Source organism: Taurulus bubalis (assembly GCF_910589615.1).
Source record: "Taurulus bubalis genome assembly, chromosome: 1".
NCBI lineage: Eukaryota > Metazoa > Chordata > Actinopteri > Perciformes > Cottidae > Taurulus > Taurulus bubalis.
The window spans coordinates 5,383,626-5,394,791 of NC_136589.1; the positions used below are offsets into that span (position 1 = coordinate 5,383,626).

The following is an 11,166-nucleotide window of genomic DNA, read 5'->3' on the forward strand; positions in this document are numbered from 1 at the left end:
ACTTAGGCGGGAGAGTTACAGTACATGTACCAGACAAGAAATCCAAGCAGTGAAGCCAGCAATGTGATGGACCGTCTACTGGATAACATTATTCTCTCCTTCTGGACCATCTGAAACACCATGCCGCATGGGAACATATCTTTTTGCTATTTCAATAAAACAACATGGCCCAAAAAAGTTCTGGTTTTGCGAACACACGCGACTCGTTTTGGAGGGAAAGGGCATGATATTTAAAGCATAACATCGTTTTTTCTTATCTTCACTTGGATGGTTTGCCTTCACTGAGCAGAATAATGTGCAGAGTTTAACACAACAAAGCTGTTTTTTTTTAGGATAAACGTTTCTCTGTTCTCACCTTGAATATAATGTCAAGATTGTGTGACATCACGACGAGTCTGGATGTCAGACACACGCGTGTGATGCGTGTGATGCGGGAACTTGAAGCGTGCAGCGATCAAACACTGAAAATGGACTTTTACACAAAGTAGCAGACAACTTCTGTCCAGCACTTCAACTTTTGAAATTAAGAACATTTGCGTATTCACAGACTCCGAATGCTTCAATGATGAAGAAGGAGCAGGTGTTCTTTTTAGAATTTAGAATTTCGGTAGAATAGGTAACTTTTTTGTGTAAAAACCATATCAAACGCATATAATTATTCAAAGCTGAGTATTCTTATATGTCGTAAAACATATCTGGAGGGGGCCTTTTAAATTAGACGTATTAGACGTGCACATTATTTAAAACTTTCCAACAAGTACAAAACGATACAGCCTCACAGTTTTCTACTTAACTGTATTAATGCAAAGTATGAAGCACTTTACAAAGCACGATGGAGGAAAGAGAACCGCTTATTAATCTATGGCTGCGGCTTTGATCAAATATACAGACTTTAATAAACTGTACCCTCAGTGTGTGTGTGTGTGTGTGTGTGTGTGTGTGTCTGTGTGTGTGTGCGTGTGTACACTAACCCTCCTACCAGGGAGGTATAATCCACTAGAGGTTGTAATGCACCAGTGCCGTTGGGGGGTCTGAGAGAATCCCTCTGGAGGCTCGGTGGCTGTGACCCTACCACATATTCAGGTCCAAAAAAAAAAGTGTTGAGAGAAAGGTTAAAGCGCAGGAATCATCTCCTCGACGGCTCTCCCGTCCGACGGACGAGATCTTCCCGTTCCCTGCCGGCAACACACACCTCACCCCCGAGAGGCAAGACAAGAAAACCATTTGATAAATCATGAATAGTCACAGTTGTGCGAGTGCTGTGACCATTTCTAAAATGTATTATGGGGATTACACACAAAATCACACAATGTAACATTTTCAAATGTGTTATGAATGCCTCCCAGAATCCAATTCAAATCCTAGGTTACCAAATAAGCCTGAACAAATCCCCCACATTGAGTTCCTACTCCTTTGAAGACTTGAGAGGTCCGGTCTGCAGGGCAGGTTTTACTCGACATGCAGACACCTCAGCACACAGAGGAGAAGGCTATACTGACGGCGGAGGGAGAGAGGGAGAGAGGGAGAGAGCAGGGCGGTGGTTTGACAATGATAGTCTTTATTTGCAAATGAGTGTTTTTAATTACTTTCAAAACAGTGTGGAGGCAGAGAAGAAACAGAAGAAACACTTGTTTTAGCAAATACAGAAAATATATAACATCAACAAATAGTTATTACAGGGTGAAAAATAAGGATGTTTCATTCTCAAACAGCTCGTGATGTGTGTTTGTAGAAGAAGGCAGAACTATCCAGATTGCGTGAAGTCGGGCTCTTAACACAGTTCAAGTTTAACCTTGAGGAGGCCGAGTCTTCTTCCCTCTTACGTTTGTCCTTGTTGGTTTTTCCAGTCTTGACTTTGCCTCCTCATTGATGATCTGAAGGCGAGTTTGTTTAATTGCATCCGTTTGTTTGTTGGCGAACTCCTGCACAAACACAACACAAACAATTATGGCACTAATTAAAAGGCATGACATATTAATGGAAAGAGCACACTTGGCAAACACACACACACACACACACACACACCACGCACCACGTTTGAATTGAAGGAGGAAATGTGTGTTTGGAAAATAAACCCAATATTTTCATGCTCAGCACATCTTTTTCATTACAGAGGCGCTGCACTAAAAACACAATACAGCATGTTCTATAACTATTTTAAGCACAGCTTTGAGCCAAACCTAAATTTGTAACATTTGGAGTCATTTTATAGAGATAACATCCCGGATGCAGAGTGCTGCCTGGTGAATCCGTCTGTGTGCCTCTGTGTCAGTAAACACTCTCAAACTGACACTGAATGAGGTTTCTCCCTCCTTAATCCCAGGGGAGGAGACTGAATGTGTTTGATGACCTTTAGGGTCAGTTACATGTTACGTTACACAAAGGTTTAGCTCCTTTGTGATAAGAAAACAGTGTGGGGAAAGCCCTCTGTTTAGAGACCTGTCTCACTACGCTCTGCACCTTTTTGGAAAAGCAGCAGCAGCAGCAGTGGCAACGTATCTATCAAACCTGCCAGGCTAATTAAAATACAGCTTGTGATTATCCTACTTCACCTCCTCTCTCTCTCGTTCACCCACACACACACACAACTAAACACACACACACACACACACACAAACAAACACACGCACACACTGTATATCTATTCACAATAATACCTTCTGGAGCCAGGTTTTATAAAAGATACGGACACATGACCCAATAAACGCTAAAGAATTTGAAACACATTATTACAACATTTATATGTCAGTTTTTCAGTAAAGATAATAACTGATATATGTCAATCTGTAAAGCAAGATTAGTTTAAAGGATACACATATAAAGGATGTTTTACCAGGTTGAGGTATTAATTATAACGTATGGGTTTAACCACAAAAAAAAATATTATAAAAGCAACTCTGTAACCTATTGTTTTAAAGTCAAAAGGCAGTATCGACTCAGGTAAATTTAAATCCCAAATGGCAAAGCAAAATCTTTGTCTTGACATTATAGATTATCATAATTTCTATATGAATAGCCTTTCTGAGATTGAATTCCCTTTTTTCTGGTTCTTTTTTTTTTTTTTAGCTCAGAATTAATTCCACCAATACATTCCTCATATTCAGCCATGCGGATATCAAACAAGGAGGGAAAAGGCAGAGTAAAGCTGCCTAGATAGAAGAGATATAAATGTGGTAAATATGCATGCTATAAATTCACATAAATCACAACAGCATTTAAAATGTGTCTCTTTTGCTAAATAAATCACAGACAGATTGCGTGTGTATTTGTTCTATTAAATCTTCAGAACGTGCACGTATCCACTCTATAATGTGTTGATTATGTCTCTCTATGCCTGGCTGAGGCGCAGAGAAGGGGGCTGCCTGCTCGGTAATTATCCAATCTTGAAATAAGATTTTCCTTTTCAAAGCTATCAAACAAGGGTCAAACATCCATGCCTGTGCAATGCATTAGTACGGATGCATAGGCTACGCATTAACTGGTAGAAATCACAGGTTGGAGCCGGCTTGAAATCCTCACCCTCAGGTTGAATGTAGCAGAGGCGGAGATAAAAGCCGTCGTCGTCAATTAGCCGGGAGTCAGTGGGAGCGCTGCTCGCCAGAGGCGTTTAACTCCTTCTCCCTTTAAACGTCCTTTTAAGATACAAAGTCCCTGCGGAGGGCCTGGCTTTACACTTTAATAAATTATTTAGCAATTTAAACGGTGAGATCCAAAAGATAACTGCATCAGACGTCACGATTTTGCACGCAGCAGTTTGAAAGTCTGGCGTTAGGGTGCATTACCATGCAGCTGCTAAAATATTAGCAGCTTAAATCCACGTTTTTACAAATGGATTTTTTTTTTACATTTTTATTGGGAGGGCTGCAAGCTGATTACTCTCAAATATCAGGCTATATAAGTAAGTGTTAGAATATAGAACAGGTTTTGTCTATATATAGCATCTCAATTTAAACGTTACACCCACAATAAATATGGTGCTTTTTGGCTGGAGCCTGGTAAACATCTGGGCAGGCTGCCCATTGTGATGGCCATAACGTAAACAGCAACAGGAATAAAATACCAAAAGAGTTTGTTTTTTCCTATGTGAAGCTGCTCTCCATATATATGACGTGATTTTTAAATCAACATAAACAGGTGAGTTTATGTGGTTTAATTCCACTTTTTTCATCGTATTATAGCGGACAAAATACATGTGTATTACTCATCCAAAACATAAATAAAAAACAACAAAATAAACACACAGGTACCTGGATGTGTTGCAGTTCCTCCTCTGACAGACTCACAGCAAAACCTGTTTCCTCTGCATGTTTGGTTATTAAAAGAAATCCGGGGTTATGATCCATTCAGCGGCTTCTTCTGGTCGCAATCTGTCAAAAGAGATGTCACTGAGTTGGTGAAGTTGATGCATGTTGTACCGGTGTGTGTGAGCCCCAGCAGGCTGCAGCCCTGAGTGGAAACCAGTTCTCCCAGCAGCTGCCACTGCACCTTTGACTCTGGCCTTCCACACGAGCCACAGAGAGGCGAAATGACGATTCATAAAACCCACGGTCTGCCTGTGTTTATAAATCTAAATCAATATTCAAATCTGTTTGAAGTAAGCGGGTGTGTCTGTGCAAGCGCGCAGTGTGTGCGTGAGTGTGTGTCTGTGTGTGTGTGTGTGTGTGTCTGTGTGTAGGTGTTCCGCAAAGCCTCTTAAGATGATACATTTACCAAGCCGTGACAAAAACCTTCGGCATATTATTTTGAGATGGGCACGCAGGTTCAAAATGCAAGTGACACAGAGGAAGCCTGCTTGTCCCTTGCAGCTTTTCCTCCGTAATTATGAAATCAGATGAATCCTGAGCTAAACGGCTATCATAACATCACGTTTTTAAAAACGACACATTATTATTATTTACTTATTACATGCTACTACTATGTTACAACATAAAACCTACAATATATATTTTTTCCCCATAAATAAAAAATCAAAAAGTCCTACCTCCATAATTATCTTCTTCCACATCCTCCCTGCAGAACGCGTGTCAAGTGAAATAAGTGGAAATGTCTCCATCAGAACCGGCCTCTATGCTTCCCCCCTTATCTCTCTGCAGCTCCGGTGCTGCATGTGATGTAAGGCATCGGCTGCTTGGTGTCTCTCGCTGGGAACTCCCATGTAAATATTGTCGGTGAATGTTGGTGCAGGCCCGTATCAGGCCGAGGGGAGCTGACTGACTGGCTCTGTGGATGGGAGGACAGTTTTAAGGAAATAAGTCGCTCTAAATCCCCCTTTTTTTTTTGCGACGCGCTGGAATGTGAGAGGACGGTGCAGCCTCCGAGCACTGTGCTTCAGTCCAGGCGATTATTTTCCCTTGCAAGTCTTTTTTTTGTCACATAAATCATGTTATACCCATCTATAACAAACATACACACTTTACATTTGTTTTGTGCCGGGTTCCCATAAAGTCCGCAAATTCATGTTAAGATGCTTTTATATTCCTCGATTATCTGAAACTTTTAAAATGTGATTATATCTGAAGAACAGAATGAACATTATTTTAAATATTAAAAAAATATATATGAGCAGGCTATGCATTCATAGTACTAATATAATGGGCATATATGTTTCTATTTATTTGCCCATATATCGCCCAACAAGCCTTCGTGTAACTTTCTTCAGGTCAATGCATCCACTGCCTAGCAGCGATGTCGAATATAAAATGTAATAAAAATGTGACTAACTGACTTTTCCTCGATTTAAACTCCACTTCTCGACATCCACCGGCACATGTATACCGTGCATGTATTGTCATTGCGCCCTCTCTGCGGTGGGATGGGGATGTTGTCAGTCGCCCTCTCGCTGCCATTGGCTGAGGACTGTGCGTCAAAAAAAAAGTAGCTGGAGACATTTGTTTCCCAGGGAGAAAAAAAAAGAAGAAAAAAAAAAAAAGCCCCTCATCCTCCCCACCGGTGTGAGAGACGGAGACAGAGACAGACCTCAGCTCAGTCCTGCGGCTCCCATTGGCTGGCAGTTTGTACAAAATCCAACTCGAGCCACTTCACTCACAACACACCAACAAATCCTAAAGGCGTAACGCAGTCTCTCTCCTCCATCGCAGTCTCTCTCCTCCATCACCGCTTCCAAACCGGATGCAGGCGCTCAACCTATAACTTTTATGCTTTTATTGTATCTGTCGTTCTGCCACTGAAGAAGACCACTGCCTCTGCTTCTACTGGTTTCTATTGTTTTATGCGCCAGGACGCCGTTCATCACCACTGAGTTGTATTTTTTTCTCCAGGAGGAAACCAAGTAGACAAAGAACTTTACAGTCGTCGATACCAGGGTAAGTTTGACTTATATTACTAGTATTAGTATTTAAACTGTCGTTATTATTATAGTTATCATCAGCATTATACTATTAGTCTATTATTTTCATTATGATCCTACATCGAAATAAGAAATCGCAAAATAGTCAAAGAAGTAAAAACAATTAGAAGCCGAATCACGCCATTAAAAACACATTTAAGGCTTTCAAACGCAGTTATTTTAAAGAGGGAATGCAGCGTTTCTGAAATAAAACACATGAAGCAATGCCATGAAGGCGAACCCCTCTTATAAACTCAGCCTTAGCATAGAGAAGTAAGTGTCACCAACCCTTTCAGATCAATACAAATAGATAAATGGTGCACATGCACACAGAGAATCTGATAAATATAGCAAACTGGTGAAGCTACACCATGATAGGCTCTGCTAATGGAAACAAAGACAGATTCAAAGCTAAATTAATGCTTTTCTAAAATTATTAGTATTGCCTTTTTATAATAATTGTATGATTCACATTTAACTCATGCCATACACTCACTAACTGAAGCCAGTGGTGCTAATTCAGCGAGAGGAGTTTCAACTTAAAACGAAACCCGATTCATGTCATCCTGCACACTTGACCTCGACATGCATTTACACGACAGATAACTGGAGGAGTGAGGCGGAGAAGAAAGAACATTTAGGCCTGCTATCAAAGAAAAGTCATAGTTTCGAGGCCTTTTCTCTCTTTGCCTCCAGAGACAAAACATTTCGAGGACAATAAATACGTCACATTTCATATTTCACTCGAATCATCGAGGATCTGATGACAGGCTGTTTTTATGCGTCTAAATTGGAAATTGTGCTCGATTAAATACACATGTATAATAATTCAATGTATTTTTCTGAAAAGGGGGTGATGATTATTCAGGAAAAAAAATAATTTGATTACAATGCATCACCGTTTCTGATTTGCAGCATCGTTTTAAGGAGCCTGCAGCACTTTATGGCTGTTTTAATATCAAACTCTAGTTAGATGCCACTCAGATTACCTCGCTAATTCATCAACAGAAGAAGAAAAAAAAATGCATTTATCATAATTAATTCTTGGACAGGATGATCATTATTGAGCGGGTGTGTGCAACTGGTAGACGGGTGTGTTTTAAGTGTGACAGATTGGGATGAGGGGGTTAAAACCGTTGGATGTTGAAAAAAAAATGCAGCTAATCAAGACGCGCAGTGGGGATATAGCGCGTGAGGGTCACTGGAGTTGAAGTGACAGCAATCACACATATACCAATCACATCACAGAGCGCGTTTATTTCTGATTAAATCAATAAGGAAGCACGAGTTTTCCTAATAAAAAAAAAGAAGAAGAAGAAGCACCAAATAATCTCGTGTTTTAAAATGTAAAAATCTAAATAATTTTCACTCTAAATTGCCTTGAAAATTCAGACCAATCTTGTTAAAAAATGTATAACATATTGTAGAGTATTCAGGATGTCTTAAATGACAAAGGATGCAATTGAAAAGCTATAGGTCATTTTAAATTGATGATGACTTTGTATGTTGTTTTATAGTTTATTGATTTAGTTTCTTCTTTCACGTGCCACTGCTTTTCTGTTAACATGTCTAAACAACACTTTAAATTAAATAAGGTCAAACATTTTATAAAACAGAGCCAAAAAAAACTGAAAGAAAGCAAAAATGAAGCTTTATTTTGTAGTTGTATATTAAAAAGCCCAGACAGTTGAAAGTTCCTATTTTTTATTGTATTGTACTTCATATACAAGAGCCATTGTCTGCACTTTAAAGGGACTTGTTGCAATCATGTGCCGGTGTATTGCTTCGTGTTTGTGGGGGCGGGGGGTGCAGAGACGAGGACAGCTGGACAAGTGTTGGTGCTTTTTGAGGCGCCGTGTGTTTTGGAGAGAGGGCTGCTCGTTTCAGACATATCTCTTCCCAAGGTGCATCTTCATCGGTGTCTTCTCCTCTTGTCATTTTTGGAACAGGTGCCCGGTGTAGGACGGACCACACGGTGAGAAGAGGACACCAAGTACATATCGGGAGCTCCATCCATTTTTCAAAATTTTTTCCAACTTCAGCCCTCAGGCAAACATTAGCATGATGTCGTATCTAAAGCAACCACCTTACACAGTCAATGGCCTCAGCTTAACCACTTCTGGAATGGACCTTTTGCATCCATCAGTGGGCTATCCAGGTGGGTTTGAACGTTTGAAGAATACATAAGGTATAATGAAATGACATTAATTGCTTGGTGATATCAACTTGATGGACTGGAAATGTTACAGTGTGAAATCAAGACTTATTTCAAAAATTCCAAATCTAAAGACTTGGGAATAATGCATTTTATACAATACAGACAAGTTAGAAAAATTACAAAAGAAATCCAACATTATATTGCTACGGTTATTTTATCAAACGTCTTGCCCAAACGCACTCCACAGTGAAGGGGACTCTCACTGCTGTGTGTGTCTCCTCTTGTGTGATTGTATTGTTTGATGTGCATTTTAAATGAATTACTGACAAATTGCTTTGATTTCTGCCAAAAATGTATAATTGTTTTAGTCTAAAGTACGTCGAGTGCTATAATTTGCCACCGGCGTCTATAAGTCTCACAGGACTTGTGCGTAATTACGCAAACAAGAACAAATAAATATACTGCGATTCTGTTCCACATCTGCCTTTGATGGTTTTTGATTTTTTTTTTTTACTTGCTTCTACTTCTTTTAAAGATGGACATTGACTTTTACATGTTTCATTTGATTTACATTTTTCTTTCAATTGCAGCAACGCCACGGAAGCAGAGGCGAGAGAGGACTACTTTTACGCGCGCACAGCTCGACATTTTGGAGGCGTTATTCGGCAAAACGCGGTACCCGGACATATTCATGCGCGAAGAGGTGGCGTTGAAAATCAATCTACCTGAGTCCCGAGTACAGGTGAGTCAGAGCATCAGCATATTTAGAAAATTATCAATGTAGAGAAATACTTTACGTATGAAAAAAATATATATATTTGTGAGACACCAACGCGAAAGTGTGAACACATTGTTAAAACAACTATTAGATTTTACAATGTGAAAAAAATAGTATAGCCTTTATACATCTCTTTTACGGGGGGATACATATGAAACAAAAGAAGCTCGAATGAAACTGGTAAAAATAGATTTGACGAAACACTTGTCTTAACCCGTGACTGACAGTAAATCTAAAGCTTAGAATTTCGTTTTCCTTAAATCAAGTGGAAAACTTTTGCCAGTGGGGTGAGATAATTCAACTTAGATTCCTGTTTCGAGAATTTGAGCAATGAAATAAGACCGATCAGTCCACTGGTACCAAACACTTTATGTTATTATAAAAGAGAAGCTATATCTCTAGACTTCTCGATTTTGACTGAAATTAATTAAATCACTACTTCTTTCCATATAGATTAAATAAAAACTTCATATTATTTGCAAGTGAAACAATATTTGCTGTAACTGTCTGTGCTCTAGAAACGTATACTTTGCATTATATTTACTCCATAATTAAGGATTCTCGAACACTTACATGTACCACTATGTGACTATTTCAGGTCTGGTTTAAGAACCGGCGGGCAAAGTGTCGCCAGCAGCAGCAGCAGCAACAGAACGGGGGTCAGAACAAGGTGCGACCTGCCAAAAAGAAAAGTTCCCCAACCAGAGAAGTGAGCTCAGAGAGCGGAGCCAGCGGCCAGTTCACGCCCCCCGCGAGCACCACCACCGCCCCCGTCATCTCCACCAGCACCGCCCCAGTGTCCATCTGGAGCCCGGCGTCCATCTCTCCGATCTCAGACCCCCTGTCTACCTCCTCCTCCTGCATGCAGAGGTCTTACCCCATGACCTACACCCAGGCCTCGGGCTACAGCCAGACCTACGCCGGCTCGACGTCCTACTTCGGCGGCATGGACTGCGGCTCTTACCTCACTCCCATGCACCACCAGTTGTCAGGCCCTGGCTCAACTCTCAGTCCGATGAGCACAAACGCGGTCACGAGCCATCTGAACCAGTCCCCGGCGTCCCTCGCCACCCAAGGCTACGGGACGTCCGGCCTGGGCTTCAACTCCACAGCAGACTGCTTGGATTATAAGGACCAGGCGGCGTCGTGGAAGCTGAACTTCAATGCCGATTGCTTGGATTATAAGGATCAAACATCCTCGTGGAAATTCCAGGTCCTGTGAACAGAGCAATCAGCTGTCAAAAAAGTGCACAAACAGTGACGATCACATCAGACACGGCGCGGCCACCCCTCAATAAAAAAACATCGGACTGGTCAAAATGTCAGCCGGGCTCGGCGAGGCAGGGCTCTCAGGGGCCTCGGGTTTTTGGCATGATGGTCCTCTTAGAGAGGTTTAATTTATTTTAGCACTGGCTAAGAGATTTTTTCCGTTCGTTCACAGGTTGTAGCCCCTCATCCATGTCTGTCAGTGTGTGCCTCATGCGTAAAAACACCTGTTGAGGGCGACACAGAATGGACTAAAAGAAAAGTACAGCGCAGCCACGGAACTAATGTTTATCCAAGAACAGAACTCACGCTCATCCTCCTCGTGAAGTGCTCGGGCTGGACAGACCTCCTTCAAGCTTCTTACACAACTTTGCCGACCTGCTGGCAGAGACACGTGAGGACGGTGTGTGGACATGGATGCACTACTTTATTTAAGAAAAAAAGTGTTTATAAGGAATCAATATGTAGTTTCTAAGAGACAATCAGTGTGTGTCTTATATAAATGGTACATATGTGTTTTTGTTTTTATCTGTGCTAGCCTTCGAAACTGTGATCTGTTGTATTGTATGCAATGTGTGAGCCCCCCTCGCATCAGACTCTCTGCTGTGATTTTAATAG

The 11,166-nt window shown here is 41.0% G+C and overlaps 1 protein-coding gene across 2 annotated transcripts; it reads left to right on the forward strand.

Moving 5' to 3' along the window:
- Positions 1 to 8,407: 8,407 nt before the first annotated feature.
- otx2b (orthodenticle homeobox 2b) lies at positions 8,408 to 10,504 on the forward strand (the record flags this gene model as incomplete). Of its 2 annotated transcripts, none has more annotated exons than XM_079215149.1 (3): positions 8,408 to 8,516; positions 9,095 to 9,246; positions 9,881 to 10,504. In XM_079215149.1, 3 exons carry the CDS (start codon positions 8,408 to 8,410, stop codon positions 10,502 to 10,504), a joined length of 885 nt encoding a protein of 294 aa, XP_079071275.1. The 2 variants fall into 2 exon arrangements, with proteins under 2 accessions (XP_079071275.1, XP_079071276.1); XM_079215150.1 differs by having other exon boundaries at positions 8,408 to 8,504.
- Between the last annotated feature and the right edge of the window lie 662 nt (positions 10,505 to 11,166).